The sequence below is a fragment of the Enhydra lutris genome, unplaced genomic scaffold, assembly GCF_002288905.1.
Source record: "Enhydra lutris kenyoni isolate GAN:26980312 unplaced genomic scaffold, ASM228890v2 scaffoldscaffold14, whole genome shotgun sequence".
Classification (NCBI taxonomy): domain Eukaryota; kingdom Metazoa; phylum Chordata; class Mammalia; order Carnivora; family Mustelidae; genus Enhydra; species Enhydra lutris.
Window position 1 is genome coordinate 39,558,838 of NW_019154098.1, and position 25,834 is coordinate 39,584,671.

At 45.5% G+C, this 25,834-nt stretch overlaps 1 protein-coding gene across 1 annotated transcript in view; it reads right to left on the reverse strand.

Annotated features, from left to right (window-relative positions):
* Positions 1 to 8,488: 8,488 nt before the first annotated feature.
* LOC111146492 (lysosomal protein transmembrane 4 beta) overlaps positions 8,489 to 25,834 on the reverse strand; it is an 84,069-nt gene continuing 66,723 nt past the window's right edge. Inside the window, 1 exon segment of the mRNA XM_022502039.1 lies at positions 8,489 to 9,586. Within this exon segment, the coding sequence (XP_022357747.1) occupies positions 9,509 to 9,586 (78 nt within the window). The 3' untranslated portion in view covers positions 8,489 to 9,508.

Consider the following 25,834-nt stretch of genomic DNA (forward strand, 5'->3'; position numbering starts at 1 on the left):
GTGGGGCACCTGGGTGGCTCAGCGGGTTAAAGCCTCTGCCTTCAGCTCAGGTCATGGTCCCAGGGTCCTGGGATCGAGCCCCGCATCGGGCTCTCTGCTCCGCAGGGAGCCTGCTTCCTCCCCTCTCTCTCTGCCTGCCTCTCTGCTTACTTGCAATCTCGCTCTGTCAAATAAATAAATAAATAATATTTAAAAAAAAAAATAATCCATAATGGGCAAAAAGTGGAAACAACCCACACGTTCACCAAGTGATGGATGGATAAGTCAAATGAAATGTCATCTGCAGCCTAAAGGAATGAGAGACTGATATATGCTGCAAAATGAATAAACCTGAAAAACATGCCAAGGGTAAGAGCCCATCACCAAAGACTACTTGTTGTATGATTCTATGTCCAGAACATGCAAAGCCCGTAGAGAGAAATAAATTGCCTTGCGCTGGGAAGGTTGGGGGTGGGGATGGGGAGTGACCATTTGTGGGTATGGAGTTTCTTTTGGGGGTAATGAAAATGTTCAAAAATTGTGGGGATGGTTGTACGACTCTGAATAATATTAACCATTATGTTGCAGCCTTTGGATTGGTGAATTGTATGGCATGTGAGTTACATAAAGTTTTAGTTTTTAGGACTCATTTCAATTCTGAATCTCCATGCAAACATTTCGGTCTCTTCTGGACCAGACTGCTCCTCTTCTTCACTTGCACACCCTGTTTTGAATGTTCTTTTTCCTGCAACCATGTCTCTCTAGCATCTCTTGCATGAAGGCGGGAATGGCTTCCTGATCCACTCCTCAGCTTCCTCGCCTGTTTTTTTCTGATTATTCTGTGGCTCTTGCTTTCCACTGCTGGTGGGGACTTTCGTACTTGTGTACTATGGTCGTCCTCACAGGTCCCCCTCACACACCTTTACTAGAAGAATCTTGTGATATTCTTGTAAAGGATGAAAGGCAAACATGCTTTATCACAAGTAGTCTTCCAGGGACTTTGTTTAAATCCCAAGAGCCCAGGGGGCGCCTGGGTGGCTCGGTGGGTTGGGCCGCTGCCTTCGGCTCAGGTCATGATCCCGGGTCCTGGGTTCAAGCCCCACATCGGGCTTTCTGCTCAGCGGGGAGCCTGCTTCCTCCTCTCTCTCTGCCTGCCTCTCTGCCTGCTTGTGATTTCTCTGTCAAATAAATAAATGGAATCTTTAAATAAATAAATAAATAAATAAATAAATAAATCCCAAGAGCCCAGGAAGTGGATGAACATATCAACCGTACTTCAGTGGCACAGCCACTGCTCAGAATTTTGCCATGTACACCCAAAGCCTCAGAGTTCCATAGGGTCTCAGATTTGGTCACTGAGTGCTTTAACAATACACTGATCTACTGAGAAGGGAAAAGAAGTTCTGAGGGAGAGGCATATCGAGCGATTTAACTTTTCATTCAGAGCCCTACTGAATTAAGCTCACATGTAAAAGGAACTGATCACAAGAATAGCGTGACCTAAGAATGCTGTTTTATTTTGATTTCAAACAGAAGTAGAGCATTAGCTAGCCTCTCATCTTAGCTGCTCTTTAATCTTTCCTCAGAGATCAATCCTTTGATTACTGTGTTGTTTTTAACCGATCACTTTTACAGCTTTTACAGCTAGACGTCAAGATGCCCACTCCCCAAATTACACACGACAGCAGCTGCTGCGTTGGCAGGCTTTTCTGGAAGAGGGACCCTCTCTGTTTCCTTGCATGGTCAATAGGAATGACATTTTCAGGGTGCCTGGGTGGCTCAGTGGGTTAAAGCCTCTGCCTTTGGCTTAGTTCATGGTCCCAGCGTCCTGGATCAAGCCCCGCAACGGGCTCTCTGCTCAGAGGGGAGCCTGCTTCCCTTCCTCTCTCTCTCTGCCTACTTGTGATCTCTGTCTGTCAAATAAATAAATAAACTCTTTAAAAAAAAAAAAAAAAAAAAAAGGAAGGAATGACATTTTCCCAGCAGGCTCTTCTGTGAGAAGTGAGCTCTGTGGAGACTGAGCCCCACTGAGCTGTTCTTCAGAATTTGTCACTATTGGGGCACTGGATGCCTCAGTCAGTTAAGCATCTGACTTTGGCTCAGGTAGTGATCTTGGGGTCCTAGGATTGAGCCCCACATCAGGCTCTGTGCTCAGCAGAGAGTCTGCTTGTCCCTCTCTCTCTGCTTCTCCCCTCTCTTGCTCTCTCACAAATAAATACAATCTTTAAAAAGAGAGAGAGGGAGGCGCCTGGGTGGCTCAGTCAGTTAAGAGTCTGCGTTTAGCTCGGGTCATGATCCCAGGTTTCTGGGATGGACCCCGCATCAGGCTCCTTGCTCAGCAGGGAGCCTGTTTCTCCCTCCCTCTCTGCCTGCCCCTCCCCCTGCTTGTGCTCTCTTGCTCTGTCAAATAAATATTTTTTTAAAAATTGCCATGGGTGGTATTACAGGTGTTTTTAATTTCTCTCGTATGCTTATTTTATTCTTATTCTAGTAACTATTTGTGAGTTCCTTCCGTTTGCCAGACAAATGCCAGGCAGTGAAGACAGAACCCTAAGGAATCACAAGTAGACAGAGGCAGGCAGAGAGGAGGGGAAGCAGGCTCCCTGCTGAGCAGAGAGCCCGATGCGGGGCTCGATTCCAGGATCATGACCTGAGCCAAAGGCAGAGGCTTTAACCCACTGAGCCACCCAGGCGTCCCTCAGTGTGGATTCTGCTGAGATTTTCTCCCTCTTCCTCCACCCCCTCCTCCTCACCCCCCCAGATCATGCACACGTGCTCTCTCTCTCTTGCTTTCTCCCTAAAATAAAATCTTTTAAGAGGCTGATTAATTCGGCATTAAAATAGAATAGCAACAGGAATCAGTGTTAAGGCGTGCATTGGCTGGTCACTGGATATGCTATGGAAGATTGTAAAGTGAATTACTTCCAGACTAGTAGGTCGTAAAAGCTTCCAGAAGGGGGTTTTTCAAGTTGAGATCCGAAGGATAGATTGTTGGCTTTATTTTTTTTTCTTACAATACATGATGTTATTTTTTAAACGCCCACAAGTTTACAATGTTTCCTGGTGCCGGAATCATACCTGGATTCACTGTGAAGATGCTTAAGGAAGACGGCTCTCAGGGATGCAGAAGACAGAGCACGTGAAGTCCGTAAGACAGAAGAAAGCCTACAGCCCCAAGGGAAAGGACTGCTCTATTCTGTCTCCTTCTCCTTTGATGGGCAGGAAAAGCTTGTTGACACAAGCTTCCTGGGGCAGGGACAGGGGCAGGGAAGGAAGGGGAGTCTCAAGGTCTCCAACTATTACCCCAAGATGGTACAACAATTACAACACCGTTCTACTCACTCACATACTAGTCTGAGTTAGAATGCCGGAAATTTTTTTTTTTTCTCGGATGTATTTATTTTAGGCGGGGGGGAGGGTGGGGGGCGGAGAGGGTGAGGGAGAGAATCTCAGGGAGATTCCACAGAGTGCAGAGCCTGACCTGGGACTCCAGCTCATGACCCTGAGATCAGCACCTGAGCTGGAACCAAGAATCAGGCACTTGACCGACTGCCACCCAGGTGCCCCTTCCTGAAATCTTATGTTATTTTCCTCAACAAAGATAAATCAGTGCAGTTTTAAAATGGTGCCTAATTTCCTCAAAAACAATTGCTCACTTAAAATGATGAACCACTCTGAAAGGTCCACCATATCTGATCTTTCTTCCTGCCTGAATCAATTCTTTCTTTTTTTCTTTTTCTTTTCTTTTTTTTTCTTTTTTTCTTGGAATGCATTCATTTTAATAAGTGGAAGTCAGCCGTTGTTAGTAAGAAGTAAGAGGCATGTACAGGATTCTGGGATTCTAGATGTCTTAAATACCAACACCCACTCACATGGCCTTAATTGGCATTTAAACCCTGGCTCTGCCAATAACTGGTGTGACTTTGGACCAGTTTCCTTCCTTTAGAAGTCTCCTTCCCTCGTCTGTACAATGCAGATTAAGTTCGTACATGTGCAGTGCTCAGCAGAACGGAAGGCACACTGGAGGGGCTCAGTAAGTGGTAAACGTGGTTTCACCTGACCTAAAAGTGGAAGCCACGGGGCTGGAGACTGATCAGATATGGGGAAAGGGAAAAAGAAGAACAAGACAGAGGACCAATGATTTATCTCCAAGTGGCATGACTGGATGGATGACTGGGATGATTGGGAGGTCACCAGCTGAAACACAAGTCAACAGGAACAGATTTGAGGCCAGAGAGGCCAATCTTCTATTTGGGGCACAGTGAATAGGACAGGTCAGTAAGCCACCGAGATAGGGAAGACAGAGAGCAGGACTAAAGCAGGGCTAGAGCGGAGCCTATTATTTATTGAAGGGAGCTCTGTGTAGGAAAGATGTTAATTTTAAAAGGACTTAATTTGGGGTGCCTGGGTGGTTCAGTCATTAAGCATCTGTCTTCAGCTCAGGTCATGATCCCAGAGTCCTGGGATCGAGCCCCATGTTGGGCTCCCTGTTAGGCGGTAAGCCTGCTTCTCCCTCTCCCACTTCCCTCTCTCACGGTCTCTGTCAAATAAATAAAATCTTAAAAATAAATAAATAAAAGGACTTAATTTAGAAGAACTAAAGAAACATCCAATGAAAGTAAAACAGTGACGAAGAATAATTACAAATACATTCCTTTGGCTAAAATGAATACTGGGTGAAAAGCCACATCTCACACAGGCCACCACACAAAGCACAGAGTCCTTTGTGCTGGGACTGGTGGCACGGAGAGCAAATCCATTTGTTCCCTTGTCTTACCACAGCTGGGGCCTCCTGTGGGTGGAGGCCACAGGTGGAAGCATTATGGGCTCTTCAGGTTAGATGTCCCCTATCTAGGATTCCAGCAATCAGGGAACTTGGGACTTTCCAAGTTGAGTAGGCACAGGGGTTGCTGAGATGCCACCACACCACATGTGGGACTAGTAAGGGGCAGACAAGATGAAGACCCATCCAGTCTGGGCCTTTCCTGGAAGAAGTGTGTCTCAAAGCCTCCACGCTGGCCAGCCATGCCCAGTCCACTGGGCTCACCCAGTGCTCTTCCAAACTCGCTTTGCTCTGTTGGAGCAACAGACCCCGGGTGTCTTGACATACACCGAGGAAGAGAGGTTATAATTTTATTTGCTGAGCCAAAGACGTTCCCATCTTAATACGCTCACTTAATAAAAACTGTGTGTGTACTGTAAATGACTTTTTAAAAAGTATGTGTTAAGTTTGACCTGGGCTAAAACAAACAAGCCCGAGTCCATTACTCTGTTTTAAGTCCAACCCCTGATTCTGGAGCAGCAACTGCTCTTGCTAATGAGGATCACATTGATGAGGGGAGAGTGCTAAGACTGCTGCCTTGATGTGATTTTTTTCTAGGTTGGCCAATGACAGCTTCCCTCTTCTGTTGTCTGGGTGCTACAGTCAGCAAAAGGCGTGCCTGGGCTTCTGGGAAGGTCACCGATCTGGTTGGCTTCCATACTCACTTGGCAGAAAACTTGGCTAGTGTGCAGAGACACTTTTAAGTGAATTCCATGGGTGTGGAGACATCCTTGCAAAGCCCTTTTCCTTCCCTTCCACTTCGAGCTGCCAAAAAAACCCATTTTACAGGCTCTAAAGCTCTGGCTCTGTGTTTGATACATGTTAGGTCTGAAGGTGGCAGCCCGGGGAGGGCTGAGCCCGTATTTGATGCTGGCAGTCCCTTTGTGCAGCTTTTTTTTTTTTTTTTAAAAGATTTTATTTATTTATTTGACAGAGAGATCACAAGTAGGCAGAGAGGCAGGCAGAGAGAGAGGAGGAAGCAGGCTTCCCACTGAGCAGAGAGCCCGATGCGGGGCTCGATCCCAGGACTCCAAGATCATGACCCGAGCCGAAGGCAGTGGCTTAACCCACTGAGCCACCCAGGCGCCCCTGTGCAGCTCTTTTGATAGTCTGGCAAAGATACCTGCCCTTTCCCCTTCAGATCATTAGTAATTGCCTACATAATAAGCAGCAATATTATTTAATGATATTTGTCAGTTTCTAGATGGGTTGTGAAAGCTTCACATGTTTTTCAAGAAATGGAACTATTTTCAGAGTCTCATTAGTTTTCCTTGATCACAAATGCTCAGTTTGCACAGCAGGGTTTTATTCTCCAAGGATGAATATTTCAAAGACAATACATTGCTCCATGGAGAAAACAACTCTAATGGTGACAGTGTCTATACAGATGGTCTAGTGATATCATTGCTAAGAAGTATTGTTGATGAACGAACTGAGAGTGAAAAGACACATAAAATGAGGTGTGGTTTGGGTCAGCATCAAACTAAACAAGTATTTAGGGCCAGAACAGATGAAGTAATTTAAAAAAAAAAAAAAAAGGTGGGGCAAAAAGGAGAGGGAAGTTTCCTTGCATTCTCAGGGGGCAGTTAAGACCTGGGCAGGGGGCAGGGGGAAGGGACGAGGAGACCGACTTGGGGGAGATCCTGCCATGAGGTTTTGTGTTGGAAGAAGGTACAGGAAGGGGTGGGTGGGTCTGTTGGTCTTAAAACTCTTCCAGGGGCGCCTGGGTAGCTCAGTGGGTTAAGCCGCTGCCTTCGGCTCAGGTCATGATCTCAGGGTCCTGGGATCGAGTCCCCCATCGGGCTCTCTGCTCAGCAGGGAGCCTGCTTCTCTCTCTCTCTCTCTGCCTGCCTCTCCCGTCTACTTGTGATCTGTCAAATAAATAAATAAAATCTTTAAAAACAAAACAAAAAAAAAACCTCTTCCATATGACTGGGCATTCTGGAAATCTGTCCAGCTTGTTCAATGGAAGCTCGGTTCCTAGGGTGACAGATCACATCTCGGGCAAAAGGTGTCTGCTTCCTGTTCTCTCTGGCCCAGAGAACAGACCCAAAATCTCCCACATGGGCTGTCTCTTGGTGGGTCCACTTGCACACCTTTGGGCGCCGGGCTGAACATCCAGGATCTAGTCATAAGGATCTCCAGAGGACGGTCAAGATGAAAAAGGCTAAGGGGCTCTCATCAGCAGAGTGACTGAGAGGCATACCGACATGGGGACAAATGAGGGAATGACTGTAGACAGCAAACAAAGAGGATCAGATATTAAAGTTGGATTTAAAATACGTTTAAGGGGCGCCTGGGTGGCTCAGTGGGTTTAAGCCTCTGCCTTCCGCTCAGGTCATGATCTTGGGGTCCTGGGATCGAGCCCGGCATCGGGCTCTCTGCTCAGCAGGGAGCCTGCTTCCTCCTCTCTGCCTACTTGTGATCTGTCAAATAAATAAAATCTTAAAAAAAAATTAAATAAAACACATTTAAGAGGGGCACCTGGGTGGTTCAGTCGGTTAAGCGTCTGCCTTAGGCTCAGGTCACGATCCCAGAGTTCTGGGATCAAGCCCCACATCGGGCTCCCTCCTCCACAGGGAGCCTGCTTTTCCCTCTCCCTCTGCCTGCCGCTTTGCCTACTTGTGCTGTCAAAAAATAAATAAAATCTTTAAAAAAAATAGTAAAATACTTTTAAGAGAAGTATTTAACCGGATTGGCAATGAGTGAATGACAGAGTGAACTGCTGAGTCACGGAATGGGCTCCAAACATCACCACCTCCCCACAGGGGAGCTGAGAGAACAGGTCGTCACTCAGAGGAACTACAGATGTGGCTTTCCCGCATAGCCTGGGTTATGCTGTGGGTCAGGAAAGGCTGCTTCGTCAGTTCCAGATGGGACACCTGAGAGTGACGAAATATCCTGGTGTCTGTGATGTGGTCTGATGTGGTCTGAACATAACACGAACAATATTCCCTCAGAGGACAGCCCCCAGACTCAAAATCAACACTTCTACTTAACCATGTGCCATTTTATGTAACACAAAAATTATCAGGCAAAGGGCTGGAAAATCACAGGGAGGTCCAAGCAAGCAACTGTGATGTCCTATGAGCCTTCCAGAGATCAGGGAAACCGTCCGAGAGGCCTTTTCCATTCCTAACAGCTCTTAATATGATTAACTTATTGTGAATCTTATGGGCACAAAGCTTCCAGAAGAGAATTTCTTAGGTTTAGTTTATAACGGAGATACACCAAAAGAAATCACCGAGGCGGAGTCTCAGGGATAAAAATTCCCCCTCCTACCTCCTCTATTTAATCTCTCTTGGAATGGAGTAAAGTCTGAACTGCTTATTGAAAGTACATCATGGACATAAAGCAACCGTATGCGAAACAGCTGAGCACACTGAGCTTGGCAGGGGTGGGGTTTAGAAGCGTTAGCAGCTCAGGTCTGTTGGGCTCCATTTCTCTTGGCCTGAGATGCTCTGATTTTATCAGCAATGAAACAGGGGGTAAAAAAATCGCGCGCGCGCACACACACACACACACACGCACGTGTGGGGGCGGTGGGGGGGTGGGGGGGGAGAGGGAGGGAGAAACAAGTTGTAAAGGTGCTTCCTTGGGCCAAACTGTGTCTGCATGGCCACCTGTGAGTGGGAAAGGTCCCTAAGCACGATCACCACAAAATCAAAAGGTTACTTTCTCAGATGTGGGCAAATCTCACTTTAATTGCAAAGCCATCATTTACAGCACACTCAACAATGAATACAACAATGAAAAACAGGAGAGCTGTGACTTTTGCACATATGAATATATAAAAGTTCCTTGAAATTCGGTAGTCGCGATAAGAACATTCCACAAGAAAAGCACCCCTCCTCATTTCTCTAAAGACCGTTTTACATTTGAACAGATGACTGGGCATACTCGGAATTTCAAAATAGCATGCTGTACCTTGCAAGGAGATTAGAAGAAAATCTTTTTTCATACTGTTAGGCAAATCCTTAGTGACTAGGGTGGGCATGGAAAACCAGCAGAAAGGGAGCACCAAGCGGTACTAAACACATCCGTTCCACACCGGTGACACAGGTGAGACCCGCCCATCCGTGACCCCAGACGTGGGTGTTCAACACCAGCCGTCAGAGGCAGGCCGTGGTCACTGCCTGGAATTGTTCAAAGGTCTCAATTTCGCCCGCAGACAGAATCCTTGAACAGCAAATACAAAACTGTCATTGAATTTAAGTCATAAAGAATCTTAAGGAAATTCTCGTTTTATTTATATAGACAGGGACACCTACATCTGTCATTAGAGCAATAATCACACAACGGACACTCGTGCTCTGTAAGGTGTGAAGGGTTTGCTCCAACACTGGAATGGCTTAAGAAAAGCATCATCTAATTCTCATTTTATTTTACACTCTCAAAACAGAGGAACACAAAGGGAAGGTGTGATGATGAATTCCCCGCCTCTGACGCGGGCTCATCCGGACTGCTGGGAAGGGAACCCCAGGGAGACAACAGAAGCCCAGCGCGCCCGCCTCCAGAGGACTCTACACTGAGTCCATCACCGTGCTCTAGCCACAGCTTATGCTTAAAACTAAGGAGGGTTTCACTTAACGTCTACATTTTAAAACTGGAGCATTTCAGCAACAACGAAGCTCAGAGAGCTCATCCCCTATTGCTCCGACGTCTGGAACTGAAGTCGCTGTGCTCAGTCCCGCCCCACTCGCTGGCTCAGGCAGAGACGTAAGGGGGCGGCGGCTCCTTGGCAGCCCCATTCACAGCAGCGTCATCGCACGGCGGTAACAGCACCTGAGAAGACACACAGCGGACACCCAGGTTAGTGCGCACTAGTGCACCACCTTTCCCCTGAGCGCTCACAGCAACGGGTCTCTCACGGAACGCAATGCTGGTCATCACCTGTGCCAAATTTCAACTCGCCAGCAAGTGGCCACACTTCCAGGAGACGTTTTCTCCCCCCCACCCTTTTTAAAAAGATTTTATTTATTTATTTGCAAGAAAAGACAGAAAACGAGCAGGGAGGAGGGGCAAGGGAAGAGATGGTGTGAAGCAGGCGCTCCACTGAGCAGGAAGTCCGATGCGGAATTCCTCCCAGAACCCTGGGATCACGACCTGAGCTGAAGGCAGACATTTAACCGACTGAGCCAGTCAGGTGCCCCAAGACGACTTCTTATAGGAGAAAGTGGGAAGAGACTTCTGGCCCTTTCTAGGTTTTCTAACCCTGTTCACATGAGCCTGGATGTCAAAGTACCTGGAGGACCAAAGGGCTGTGTCTCTAGGACTAGAAAGGAAGCAACTGTCTTTTGAGAGGAAAAAGGCTTCTGGGTGATGTCTACATGTGCACACAAAAAGGGTGGGCACCTGACTGACATGGGAACCACTCATGGGGAGATCGGCCACATTTTCTCAGCAGAGCCTCGAGTAATTTACTTCACCTCCATTTCTACACCTGTAATACAGGGATGCCAGAGATTTGGAGGTCTACAGAGTAGTTAACACTGCTTGGCGCACACCTGAGATGGGGGATACCATCCATACATGGCTGAAGAGGAACAAAAGAGAACAAGCACTTGTGCTGACTGACAACCTTCCTGTTCACATCTCAAGTACAAAAACAAGTGCCTGGAATGGCTCATGAACTGGCAACATAAGAAAACACCGACTGATTCTGGAGTAAAAAACCAACCGGGGAGTATGAACTCAGTATAATCAGCCTATCTTCAGTCAACTACCATTTACTAGGCACCTACTAGATGGCAGGCACTGTGGGTACAAGGTAATTAAGAGCAAGGACAGTCCCTGCCCTTAGGCATTCAGAGATGAGATAAATGAAAACCTTACCCACCTCAAGTGCTTTGTGCGAAGAGAAAGAACATTCACAAATGGAAAAGAACAAAATTATGGACATCACTTACACTGAAAACAGTAAATATTTATCAATGTTTGCATTTCCATTTATTTATCCTTTTAGCTTCCAGAGGTACACACTCACGTTTGAAGTTTTTTGTTCCCAAGTTTTTGTCATACGCTATTCCCAGCAATACCAGACATAGACACAGACACACAGACACACACACTCCTACCTCTCCACTTTAACCTACTTGACGACTTATTCTCCTCTTCTCCCAGTCTCGGAGCCCCTGCTGAGCTGAAGCCCAGTCTTTCTTAATGCCGGAGTTGGGCCCAGTGCGTACTGGGCACAGAACTCCGATGCTGGTGGAATGAACGAGTGAAGCTTCGCCTGGGCTGGCCGTGGGACACTTTGTGCATGCACACGACGGGCAAGTGCAGCCTGGCATTGCAGGCAGAGGACGTTGGCACTGGTGAGGGTCCAATTAGGAGACAGAAACCACCCAGTCAATGGAACAGAGAAGGTTGCAGAAAGAATGATTAACAGAGGACCAGAGGCAAGCTGTAAAATCGGGCATGATCAATGCATGGGTGTGAACAAGACATCAAAGAACACACAGGAACACTTTAGACGTCTGGGGAAGAGGGATCAGGCCCAGAGAGACGAGGTGGTGCTGCAGGTAGACAAGTGAGCACACAGGCCAAGGGAGGGCAGTATGAAGGCAGAGCGCCTGCTGGGACCCCAGTGAGAGAGGGGCAGGGGTCAGAGCATGAACAGAGCCCCATCTTCCACCCAAAGGCCCTTCACCCAGTGTGTGGCAGCAACATCTCCATGAGGGTCCCAGCCTGACCAGGGAGAAGAGTGCACTCTCTACAACATTGGCACGCGCGCGCACGCGCGCGCGCGTGTGTTTGTGCGCGCGTGCATGCATGCGTTAGATACAGTAACTTATAACCAGCAGCACAGCTGTGAGCAAAACTAGAAATACTAAATTTTGCATGACTGAGCTCCAGCATTATGCTCCTCAGCCTCATTAAACAATTACCTGATTAAAATCTTCGATTACCCTTGGAGAGATTACCCTCAAACACAGAGGAGCTACTTAAAAGGGAGTGAAATCAGCCACTGCATCCAATTTATTCTCTTTCCCTAGCAAAATGCAACACTCAAGATTCTGCAAAATGTACACATTTTTTTTTTTTCAAAAAGAAAAAGTACTCTAACTTTGCCTTTTTAAAGATTTTATTTATTTATTTGAGAGAAAGAGAGGGAGAGCGAGCATGAGAGGGGGCAGGGTCAGAGGGAGAAGCAGGCTCCCCACTGAGCAGGGAGCCCGATATGGGACTCAATCCCGGGGGGCTCCAGGATCATGACCCAAGCTGAAGGCAGTCACTTCACCAACTGAGCCACCCAGGCTTTGCTTTTTGTCACAACAGACTTGCTTTCACACTGAGTTAGGTAGTTTGTCACTGTTTCTTGCAATTTCTCTTCAAACTTGTTTTATTTATTTATAAAAGCATTTGAGAGAGAGGGAGAGAACACGCACAAGCGGGGGCGGGAGCGAGGGAGAGGGAGAGGCAGGCTCCCCGCTGAGCAGGGAGCCCGACACAAGGCTCCATCCCAGGACCCCGGGATCATCACCAGAGCTGAGGGCAGATGCTTAACCAACTGAGCCACCCAGGCGCCCCTTCAAACTTGTTTTAAAGTTTCACTTTATATCGTAATTTTAATATCCCAATATTGGCTTTTGTCTCAAATATCCTACAGCCTTGGACTCTTTACCCAAAGTCAAGATGCCTTGTGTATGGCATCTTACAGACAGAAGAGTCTGTCCCTTCACCAGGGCTTGTGACCACCTCACCTGTCTCCGCTTCCTCACCACCACATACTAAATGCAGCCTGAAGAACAGTCTTCACACAGTACCTCATGCTCTTTTCACTGACAAATGGAGTCTTAAGTTTTACATTCTGAAGCGACGTCATCTTTTTAAAATATAAATGATGTTAATATTATTGACAATTTCAAGGAAGGGGTTGGTGCCATCAGGGCCACCATACTTCCTCTATTATAGGCTGTCGATACTGACTAGAAACACTTCCTATTGTCCTTTTCTACTAAGATCAATGAAGTACTTGGAAATCCGAGAAACTGCAGTAGGGTCAATTAAGACAGAACATGCTAGTTAAGATGCCATACAACAAAACTGGTTGAAATCCGATTATTCTGACATTTTTAGAAGTTGGCATTTAGTTAAACTCCATCTTCCACTTTTCGAAATTTAGTCATTCATAATGAATGGCTAAAAAGTAATCTCTCAGGACTAAGAACATAGGTCACAGCCTACTTCAAACTGAAGTCACTGTCTGGTACGTGGCAGCTACTCAGTGAGTCGGCAAACAAAGACACATTACAAATCTCAGCCACAAACCACTTTACTTGAAGCTATATTCAATACAATGAAATTCTAATCTAAGTACCGTCCCTTGGAATCTGTCTTAATAGGAGCTCAACCATGGAGTGACTGTGTGAAAGTGTAACTTTATTCCTTGCAGACGGAAAAATCCCTCTTGCCAATGACCCCAGAAGGCAGCGGTTCATTAGAAGATTAGACTCTGTCTGTCTGGAGTGTCTCTTTAACTGGGAGTTCTCTTGCTCGGTTACAGTGTGCTTGTGGGAAAGGCAACTCCTCAGTCATTTCAATTCAACTCAACAAATACTCAAGAGTGTTACCAGAGCGAACTTCATTTTCCTAGCTACACTGATATATAGAACAGTTGGAGGGACAAATAAATTAACATCAAAGGTTGCAAAATGTTAACAGAGAAGCGATTCCAGCTGGCCATACATCCACCAGTGATTAAAGCTCGGAAAACAAATTCATTCCATCAAATACTAAGAAATGATAAAAATGCTCAAGAGAAAAGAACTATTTATTGGTAAAAATAGATTTTTGGATACTATGGGACTTATGCTATTAGAGCTTAGGCACACTGAAGGCTTATTTGGAACTCTATAGTTGCTAAGATGACATCGTCCAAATTGTTCCATGTAAGTCACACAAATGTCTTCAGACATTCACAACAGGCCAAATTTTGTGTCTGTGCAATTATTTCCTGGGAAGAGTATTCAGAGCTTTCATCAGATTCTCAAAGAACCATCCCTGGAGATTCGGACCCCATGCAGTACAGACACAAACGAAGCAACGGGGGAATATGGTGCTGGCCGAAGTTAGTATCTCGGGTGAAACGTGCTCACCTGGAGACGGTGATCAGGACCGGCCGCACCCCTGCCTGAGACTCTTCTCCGGTCCTCTGAGCTCCCAACTCCACATTAAAGCACAATGCAGCACACCCCGTGCACCGGTGGGAACTAGAAAACTATGGTGCCCAGAAGTAGCCCCACAGATACACGTGTGCGATGGGAAAATGAGCAATTCCCTCACTTGCTACCACACCCTCTGTGCTGCTCCCGCCCTGGTCCGTCCTACCCAACTGCTCAGCCCAGTATCTGCCTCTACCCACCTGATCTACTCCCAGACCTCCCAGGCACAGCACCTCGCTACCAATCCCACTCCGGCTCATGACTCTTCTCTCCTGGAATGCTTTTCTTTCTTACGTTGCTCCATATAAACCCAAACAACCCAAGGCCCAAGTTAAGTTCAGTTCTAAGACGGAGATCTGAAACAGTAAAGCCTCGACGACACTCTTCTCCACATCGTCATGCCACGCAATTACAGGACAGTAAGTTCTTGGAGCAAAAACACTACAATGATAGATTTCCAGATTCCTTGTAGATTTAAGAAGTCCTAAGAATCAGGACGCCTGGGTGACTCAGTGGTTTAAAGCCTCTGCTTTCGGCTCGGGTCATGATCTCAGGGTCCTGGGATCGTGCCCCGCAACGGGCTGCTTCCCCCGTCTCTCTCTGCCTGCCTCTCTGCCTACTTGTGATCTCTGTCAAATAAATAAAATCTTTAAAAGTCCTAAGAATCACACATTTCCAGTGAACTCAAGACACAAAATCACTTTCCTGAAGCACTTATGTAATTTATCAACTAAATTATCGTAATTCTATACTATTAACCGTCTCATATACATTTACCTTTCTCCTCTTCACAAAGTTTCTAGAAGGTGAGAGTCTTATATTTCCATATCCCTTTCTCGGAACTAGTTCTTGAGGGGTGTTCACATGTGAGTTCTATCACTCAGTAGATGTGTGGCCATGATCAAATTCTAGAGGTAATATGGTGGTGGACAGTCAAACACAAGACCTCAGTTCAAATTCTAGCTCTGTGATTTATGGTCCTCCGTTACTGAATCTGCCTGAACTGCAGTTTGGGTATCTGAAATGAAGACCATCACAGGCTTCCAAGCAGCGTTGTAAGGATCTAAGGGAGTTAACACACCTAACATGGAGTACAGGCATTTGGGTTTTCAGTGAATGGCAGCAATCCCCCAACTACAGCAAGATAATTAAGACAGTATTATCTTCGGGGCAGCTGGGTGGCTCAGTCAGTTCAGCATCTGCCTTCGGCTCAGGTCGTAATCCCAGGGTCCTGGGATCGAGGCCTCCATCAGGTGTCCTGCTCAGGAGGACCCTGCTTCTCCCTCTCCCTCATCCCCCTACTAGTGCTCGCTCTCACGCTCCTGCTCTAATAAATACATAAAATATTTAAAAAAAAAAGTTATCATTTTATGTAACTAGTTCAGCTACATGCTCTCCTCAAGTGATAACCAGTAAGCCATCTAGGTACACATTTGTTTACTTGGTTAGAAAAGAAGTTATCTTCCCCTTCTCAGCTCTGGCGGTAGCAGAACACATTCAAAGCTAAAACTGAAGCTGCTTTGGGCCCTATTTGTGGAAGCAAACACATGACCAGATAAAGGCCTGTAATGGAAGGTCCGTGAACTAACCAGCTATCTGAAACAGCCCCTCTCTGAAGAATCCTGAAGATACTCCTGTTCTTGAATATGAAGCAGCTAAGGTTATGGCAAGAATCTACCCCCGCAACAGCCCACTCAGGATTCCTCTGATCTCCAAAGCTAGACTTGGACAGCACACTCACGTCCCCCTACAATGGGATCTGCCATCCCTACCTCCTATCTCCTCTTTTACCAAATCTAAACAAAATAACTAAATGGTGACAAAAGCCACTCTTTGTCCATGAAAAATGGATGCCATTTTTACCCCGAGAGGGGTGGGCACAGAGCTATAATTCTGAAAGCCAAAGTAAGGTCTGGTTGAAACAGCATATCCGTGCACTCGCTCTTGGCCCACATACATCCTGGCTCCTATCGGTGGCAGGGGACTGAGAGGCAGAGATGAAGGTAACAGGCGGTCTTTGGGAGCAGGGTGCCCTGTGTCAGACTAGCAGCGCTCAAGCCAGGGGTGGGGGAAGGCACATGCAAACTGTGCGTCATGAAAGACGGAGACACCCAGGTAAAGGTGTAGGCAGTCTGCTGTCTGGAGAGCTAAGAGCATTAGTGGCATTACAGAGATGAGCCTGGAACAACAAGCATGATGATCCCAGCTGGTCTTGTAAGCAGTGACAGGAAAGTGGCCCCTTCTTTCACAGTAACCAGTGGTCCTCACCATTTTGGGGGGCTGTGGGGGACCGTGGGGAGCTTTGGTAACGTTCTCATGTAATGAGAACTCTCCTCTGTCGGCACACACGGATTCTGTTTACAAAATCAACTGCCCTTCTCTACCCACAAAATATGAAAAACTACAGAAAATACCACTGGGAACGGAGACTTCTCTTGTGTTGTCTGCTTTGGGGAGCTACGGGGTGGGAAGCAAGGGGTCCAGTATTCACGAAAGCCAGCCTCAACATAGCCATTAACAGTGCCTCAAAGCTGCCTCACAAGTAAGAGAGAGTTGGCAGGACAAAGTAACAATTCTGCTCCCTCCTCTCGTTTCAAGAGAAATTTTGAACGCAAGCAGCGGAGACTGATGTTATTGCAGGGGTAATCCTGGATCTGTTCCTATTTACTGAAAAGGCAAAAAAGAAAAAAAGAAAAAAAAAAAAACCCTGGCAAACTTATTTTAAGTATTACCCCACAAGTCACAAAGGCTATCACATAGCAAAATGGGTGACATCAGCACTGAGAAATGCTGCAGTAAGAAATGGCAGAACCGCAAGACTTTTAAATAAGGGGTTGACAAATCGGGTTTGTGATTTAGATCAATCTGGCAGCAACAGAGAGAAAAAAAAATGGAAGAGAAAACAGAGCCGAAAAGACCTAAGAGACTAAACGTTAACAAGCTGAATGAGGACTCCCAGGCTCACTGGCCGCCGCGACGAGGAAGAACTGGAGTGAGCCCCGCGGAGTGCTCTCTCGGGGATGACCACTGGGTGGTAGGGGGTATGGGCACAGAGCTGATCTGGTTCATATAACCTAAGCAATTTCCTCCAACGGAGATCAAGAAGAGAGAGAGACGGATGATTTGTTAAATACTTTGGTTCATTTCATCAATGAGCGTGGGTCCCGCTGTGTGCGGGCACTGAGGACACCACACCAACCGAAACGGACAAGGCCTGAACCAGCGGACGGGTTATCTGCTAGTGGAGGAAGCTGATGAACAGAAGTTCTCTTCCATGGGGAAGCGAGGACCTTCTCAGCCGATGTCCAGTCACAAGACCGTCCCACACAAACACTGTTTTTTTCCTCTTTGCCGCCGTATCGAGAAGCCTGGCGCCCACTGGGGTGGTGCCTGAGAGCCTGGGCTGTGGAGACCATGTGGGTCTACCCATCCCAGCTCCAAGGCCTCGGGCCCGCCACTTAACCTCTTAAACCCTTACTTTTCTCCATCTGTACACAGGGGCCATAACCGTATCTCTCTTACAAGATTAGTGAAATAAATCCAAGCAATGTGCTTAGTGGATAGTAGTACAGGCATGGACAGAGGCTCAACTCTTTATCCCATGCATTTATGGAATGATGAGATGGCCTGTGGTACTGGACACATTCCAAGTGTCAAAATGACCCAGAAATAGCCAAAATGGAAATTAACTGGGATATAAAGTTTTCATTCCATACACGAATGGATGGCTAGACACAGAGATGGATACAGCAAGAAAGGAACAGAGCAGAAGGAGAGAGAGAGAGAGAGAGAGAGAGAGAGAGAGGAAAGTATGTACTATTCTTTTTTGATAATAAACTAAAACAACCATTTATGGAACAAATCCTTGTAAAAAAGTGAATGACAATGCATTTAACAGCTTTAACTACTCTCTTCCAAAATCTTAGTGACTGTTTTACAAGCAAATTATTCTTATATTGATTTTCTACTATAGTTTGTTAAATATAAGCCTGATTCAAATCCATAGACAAAATCAGAAATATGGGAGAACTGTAACTTTCTCAGGAAAGAGATATCCTTTGCAAGAGCCAAAGGATTAGGGGCTGCTCTTTGCCAACTCACTTGTAGAAGGGGAAAATTCAACTCGGAGGTCTTTCAAGACCAAAAGCCAGGACCATTAAATTCCTTGGGATGCTTGAAATAGTTGTCCTACAAATGCCTAGAAAACTTGGCCAAAATTCCCACTAAGGCAGAGGTCTGGGAACTCTGTGGGCCATCTCTGGCCTGCCACCTGTTTTTCGTGTGGCCTGCGACCTAAGAATGGTTCATAACATTTAATGGTTTAAAAGAAAAAAATGCTTTGTGATACATGAAAATTATGTAAAATTCAAATTTCAGCATCCACAAATGAAGTTCGATGGGCACACAGCCACACTTACTCACGTATGGATTATCTACAGCTGGTCTCACAGTACACCAGCAGGGCTGAGTTGTTACGACAGACACCATATGGCTCACAAAGCCTGAAATACTGACTCTCTGGCTCTTTATAGAGAAAATTCGCCTTTGCCTGTTCTGAGGGAAAGCACTACCCTGAATTCGGCCCTTGGAAACCGGCTACTGTCAGATGTGAAATTACACAGCCTTACAACCACCTCAGCATTTAGAGGCACTTAGGGAACTCTTCCAATGGTCCATTTCAATTACTCACAGGAAGTCAAAATTTTCTCTTCTTCACCATTTGTTAAACCCCAGAACAGTCCACAATGTATCTTGTTTAAAACAGGCAGCCGTTAAATTAAATGCTCGTCTTAAATTGGTCGCACCACACCTGCCTGTTTAGAGGAGCTGCCTTTATGCACACCGCACAGCGAAGGGGAGGTAGTGGACTCACAAGTCTTCACAGTTAACTGAAATAACCATTTGGACACTTGACACAGGGTTATCACAAACAGAAAGTCTGGGTTATCTTTAAGGAATCTAGATTAACTATTTTCAAACTTTTTAAATATCCTCACCAATAATATAAGTAAACAAAGACATACACATAACTCCATTTTAAAAATTCTAAGGTACCTGTTTTTGAACATCTGAATTTAGGCTTTGCCTTGTAATCGACAGCGTCTAAAATAACGGTGCCATTTACAACTGGCGGCATCTTGTATCCAGTGAATCCAACACACCAGGAGATGAGGTAAGCAGATTTTGGGAGGTTCTAGTGAGAAATCCCCCTGCCGAGCCCTGCCAGCCAACGGAATCATTTCCAAAAGCAAGACAGAGAATTTTATCCTTAATTCACTGCAAAACTACTATAAATTGTACTTATTTGGTATTATAGGAAGAAGTCATTATTTCTCTTAATTCTCAGCAGACAATTCAAATTCTTTTATAGATTATACTCATAATATAGAACTCATACTTCAAATAGTTCAAATTGGGTCAAAAACTCTCACTAGTGAGGTATTTGGTCTGGAAATACCAAAATAATACAGCAGCTCAAACTGAACGTTAAAAACCTTCTGAGCACTTAAATATCTAATGCTTAAATAAATGTATCTAAATAAATACATCTTTAAAAGCCTATACTTTTTTCTAAAATAAAAATACCTAATTTAACTACAGAGGAGATGGAAGAAATGGCTGGCAGGCCATCACCACGGTAACCTTCTGAAAAACAGCCCGGCTGCTTCCCTGGCGTTCCCCCAGCCTGATCTCCCAGCCTGAATGTGCGACGCCACCTACCGCGCCATCTCCTTAACGATTCTACACTGTTCCTTCCCGAGGCTGCCAAGGAAGCTGTAGGAACTGCTCACTACCTCACATCTCAGCTTCTTTCCCATTTTACCCAGTTCCCCCTTCCCTACACGCTCCCCTCCCTCTCTCTCATCAGTGGAATGTCTCCTGCTTTGATTTCCAGCATCCAACGAATCAATGTTTAATTTTCTATTACAATCTAATTTGTGCCTATAAGCTTCGTTTCTTCCTAGCTGTTAACTGCAATACAAACTTCCGTATTCCGCTTTTTAAAACATCACAAGCCTTTCTTCCGTTACTACGTTTGTAGTTCATAATAATTTCTATGACAATAAAGACATTCTGTCAAGGGGATGGACCCTTATTTTACCAAACCACTCCCCAGTTATTAAACAATGAGCTTTGATACTTTTGCTGTTAAAAATGATGCTGCACGGACATCTTATACATTTTTCTTATTGCTTCATTAAGATATATACCTGGAATATTTTCTAAGTTAAAAAATAAAATCCAATGTCTCCTTTGTTCCTCGAGTAAAAATCAGCATGAACTCTACTACAGACGTGAGTGGTAAGTCAGTCAACTTCTGTACGTGTTTTAAAGTAAAATACAATGAAAACAGAGGTTAACTATATCCTCAATTCACCGTAAAACTACTCTAAGTTGCTTTTGCTTACTATTATTATAGAAGGGTTACAATTAAACAATTAATATCCTCTTATCCAAGGTCACAAGGAAAACTGGGTTTGTCTGAAGTGTTCTTCCAGAACTTTTAGGTTTCTAATATCTATGTGTTGACTAACCAGTCCAGATGCTTGCTGGATGAAAGGACTGAAAAGCGGTATGGGTCACAGATAATTTCTAGCAGACCGGGATGTTTTTTAAAGTGCTGTATTTTACTAATGGAGGGAAGCAGTATGAGCAGAGTTAATGTCATATAATGTCAGCTAGAACTGTGGAAACTACCTGAAAGCAGGTGAAGAGCTTTCAGGAGGAAATCTCGTGCACCAGCCTTTTCTGCTCGGACCCGCGGGTGGGCACCCCTGCAGCTGTGTGCACATAGCAGGAATCAGGAGGATGCTGTGGGCTGCGTCACCAGAAGTGGACTGTTCAGCAGCACAACTCTGAAGGAGGAGGCTGCCTCGCTGTTATAAAGGTTCCTTTTAACCTGTGCTTTTCTTCCGACTCTCCTCAGTCACCCTCCCATCCCTTCCACTGTGCTAAAAAGCGAAAGTAAGCGAGCGAAATTAAAAAGTCCTACTGCTGCTCAAGTTTGCAACTCTCCCTGAGAATTAGCTGTGTGGCTGCTTCACTCCTCGCCCCAGGGAGGCCCGTGCCAGGCACCGGTGCTGAGAAGCCCTGGTCCTGGCTGCCATCTCAGCAGACGACAGTCTAGGGGGGAAGTGGGTGCGTTAAGAACAGACAGGAGCCAGGCTGCTCAGGGCACAGGGTCCCTCCTGCCACTTGTGAGCCCTGTCATCTTGGGGAAGTGACCGGGGTCACTCTCCTGTACACAGGGATTAGGAGAACCTTCTTCAAGGGCTCTTGAGAGACAAAATGAGCTCATTTACACGAAGCACCCAGCTTAGAGCCTGGCAGATGGCGACCGCTACTCGAGTGTCTGGGGAAAAGCTGTGTTCCCGAAGCCATGGACCGGGGAGGTGTTAACAGATGCAAAAAGCAGAACATCACTGGATTATTCAGCCCTCAGGTAGATGGCCTCTGTGGGAACAGCTGTGGAGACAGCGCACCGAAAGGTGGCTGGGCAGGTAACTTCCAAGGTCTTGTCCTAGCCTCAGAGTAAGGGGCTTTTGTTGCAGGTACAGTCATACACAAGAGATACCCCTGAGAATCCTCTCACTCCACAGCCCCTCAATGATCAACTTTCCTTTCTACCTCTTCCAGCTCTCTCAAATCCTTCCCCTCTTCCTCACATTCTCTCAACTGTTGCCCTGATCAGACCCTGAGCATCTCCATCCTCACAGGAACCTTAACTCTGGAGATCGTCTCCTAACTGCTCTCTCTGCTTCTCTGAGATTTTACCAAATCTCTATCAACTTCTCCGTTGTCTTGGCCTTTTAAAATTAAAGGCTGGGTGGGGGAAGCTTGAGGAGGAGAAATCATACAGACTATTAAGTTACAAGGCAAAAGGAGACCTACCGTTGAAATGTTACAAGAAAGACCCCCCTTTTTGGATTCCAGTAGGTGGTATGCCAGAAGTTTCTGAGTCTAACCCACAGGCTACTGTTTCAAACTCTACAGATAGTCCTCTTCTTAAAGAACCTTGCCCTCGGGACGCCTGGGTGGCTCAGTTGGTTGGACAACTGCCTTCGGCTCAAGTCATGATCCCAGAGTCCTGGGATCGAGTCCCACATCGGGCTCCCAGCAACATGGGGAGTCTGCTTCTCCCTCTGACCTTCTCCTTGCTCATGCTCTCTCTCACTGTCTCTTTCTCGCAAATAAATAAATAAAATCTTAAAAAAAAAAAAAAGAACCTTGCCTTCTCCAACCCCCCAATGCTTCTGGACCCTCTGGTTGTTACAGGCAGAGGTATGATGAAAGGTATGTGTTGCTGGTGAAGTATGTTTAATGAATCCGAAATGGCCAGGACTTGAAGAGAGCTTGAGAGCCAGCCTAGTAACTCGTCTTCTGGGGGAAGCCCTCTCTTAAACTGTTTCTTAAAGTGATGACCTTTCCTCAAGAATCTGCACCAAAAAAAAAAAAAAAAAAAAAAATCTGCAAGACAGGAATCAGTGATTCATCTTGCCATCAGTCTAGCTTCTCCAGCATGAAGGACCTTCTTCTGAAGTCTAACTAAAAATCTCTCCTGTTGGCAATTAGTTTATTCCCTTCCCTTTACCTCTCTCTACAGCGGAGGGGAGGAGGGGGAGAATAAAGGGACTCATGTTACATCGTCAGGAAATTGTTTCTAACCATAGCCAACCTAGGCAGAAATGCACCTGATTTTTAAAAAACAAGAGGAGGAGGAAAAAAAGCAGTAGAATTTTTTTATGCACAAATTCTGAAAGTTGTTAGGATCACTACTAAATCCCACCCAACCCCCAACCCCCTCAGCCCAATAGGAATTTGTTTTGTGGCTTTTCTGACAGCCCAAGGTCAGCCTTTTGTTAATCTCAGGTCCCTCAGCGGAAATGGCTACCGGGGAGATAATCTGGCTTCCACTGGGTCACTGACTCCCCCCCCTTTTTTTTCTTTCTTTCTTTCTTTCTAACATTTTGTTTATTTATCAGAAAGACAGAGCATGGCGGGGAGGGGCAGAGGGAGAGAGAGAGAAGCAGGCTCTCCACTGAGCAGGGAGCCCTGATGTGGGCTCAGGGGGCAGGATCCCAGGGCCTGGGATCATGACCTGAGCTGAAGGAAGACATTCAACGGACTGAGCCATCCAGGTGCCCCCGCTGCCATTTTCTTAACTGTGTTCTTCAACCACTCAGACTCAAAGCAAGGCGCCACACAGCAAAATACTTTCTGAAGTCAACACAATAAACTCGTATATAATGTTAATCTGGATTAGCACCCACAAAACGGCATGACGCAACAGGCTCTACGAAGTTTACGATTTTCCTATTTATCCCTAAATAGGAATTTTCCTACATTACTCAAGTCAATGAGATGCCATTTTGGCTAAATAGTGATCTCACTGCTTTTAGAGGGCTCCAACTCCAAAGGAATCACGTCGTTCCCTACTCTGGGATTTAACTAAATACTGGGTATTACTAGGATTCCAATCTTCACTAGTATTAGCAAGACAGATTAGAAGAGTTTTTAAATCTCGATTTGCATAAATTTTAATGTGAAGAAAATCTATTTCTATAATCTACATGTTTGGTATTTAACACATTTTTCCTCTTAGGGCCAAATTTTGGTGGAGGCAGGGGAGAGAGTGTGGTATTACATAACATATATTCAGAGCGTGATTTCTACCACGATGTCCTAAAAGGAGGGTGCTTAGGGTACCCTGTAACGGAATGCAGTGACTCAAGGGGGCACTGTGGGATTTTTTTTTTAAATTCCAAGGAAAACACAGCAAGACGTGGCAGGTATCACACTCACTTCTACTCTTAAGTTGTTTGGACCTGACTACTTAAAATGCAATGGACAGTTAGGTATTTCGTTTGACCTATGGGCACCATGAAAAAAAAAATACTGAAGATCATAGAGCATTATGAACTAACAGAGTTTGTGTGACCCTATGTCCTAAGCATTGCTTTCCAAGGTTTTGCTATGGTTTGGTTGGGAAACTCAAGGTTAGATTAACCCAGGGAATGATTCCAATATCTGGTAACTCATCCATCCTCCGTCTCAGTAGTGTTTGAGAAACTACATATCCGGCTAATAATATGTGTTCTTTTTTAGAGGAGAAAAAAAGGAACATTTATTTTCGACCAACAAGAGCCCCCAGAGGATGCATCCACAGAGGTCACCCTGAGACTATTCAGCCTGGGAGAAAAGCCATCTGGCTTAGAATCTGATAGGAAGTGAAAGGCAACATATTATGTCAGTGTGGATTCCCAGTAAGACAGGGACAAAAGAGCAGCATACATTATTACATGCTACGAGGATCTTAATACAGCGATGAAGACCAGGGAAAATGACAGAACTAGATCATTCCAACCCCCACTTGGGGTCTCAGAGTGTGGCTTTGGTATATTTAGAGTTTTAAAGTTGGAATGCAAGCATTAACTCCTTTCATTCAAGTCAAAACAGTCTTCGAGGGGTGCCTGGGTGGCTCAGTGGGTTGGGCCGCTGCCTTCGGCTCGGGTCATGATCTCAGGGTCCTGGGATCGAGTCCCGCATCGGGCTCTCTGCTTGGCGGGGAGCCTGCTTCCCTCCCTCTCTCTGCCTGCCTCTCTGTCTACTTGTGATCTCTCTCTGTGAAATAAATAAATAAAATCTTTAAAAAAAAAAAAAAAAAAAAACAGTCTTCGAACATGTGGAGCCCTGCTTAAAAAGAATGATGTTCTCTGACCCTGAAAATCTAGATATGGTCTCCTCCTAAAGGAAGCAGTGCTCCTTGAAGAAATGGCTGATTCCGGGTCTGGGATTATAAATGGACAAGATGAACATGAAGGATCCTGTCAACCAGACAGCCAAGCAGCCAAGGTTCTGTCAAAAGACCTGGGGGCCAACCTGAAGAGGCTCCCACTGCCCAAATATAGTACAATTTGAGCATCAATAAGGATATTAACTAAAATGTACTAGCTTTTTAGAGAAAGCTTTTATTTTTTTCCCTTTGAAAGTCTCAAAAGGGTATGGAATAATAGGTTAAGGTTTTCTTTAGGCTTATTGGTAAAATATATCAAGATAGTTTACTTTTCTTTTTTTTTTTTTTTAAAGATTTTATTTATTTATTTGACAGAGAAAGAGAGATTACAAGTAGGCAGAGAGGCATGCAGAAAGAGGGGGAAGCAGGCTCCCTGCTGAGCAGAGAGCCGGATGTGGGGCTCCATCCCAGGACCCTGAGATCATGACCTGAGCCGAAGGTAGAGGCTTAACACACTGAGCCACCCAGGCACCCCAAGATAGTTTACTTTTCAATTGGACACCCCCAGCTCTTCTCCTAATAGACCTCTTTTCAGGACTTCATGTGTTACATAAAAACAAATTAGCAAACAAAAAAACCTTCACTGGTCACCATTAGAGAATGATAGACCAACTCGCCACTGGGACAACTGATAAACAACAAAACCAAGTATATTCACCCAGGTCACAAGTACCACTGGGTAAGCAAATCACGTATGAGGGGAAGTTTCTCTTTATAGAAATATTCCAGCTAATGAATGAACAAGGAGTGATGGCATGTAATTATTATTGCAAACCCTGATGAATCACTGAATCCAGATGTTAGATATTCATGGCTGCTGACATCCCAAAACACAGAATGAGCCAGACATTATCTGCCTCTTGCTGGAAGAACAAATGATCAATTATAAAGTAATATTGCAGCAAAAAAAAGGGGGGGGGAGGAGTGGTGGTGGATAGGAGTATGGGAAGCCTCTAGATCCAAGCGCTGATCTACTGGGAATACAGAGGACTACATTACAGGCAGTCAGATAAATGTAGTCTGTAGGACGAACTAGTTTCCGTAACAAAAAATTAAGAGTCTTAAAATACA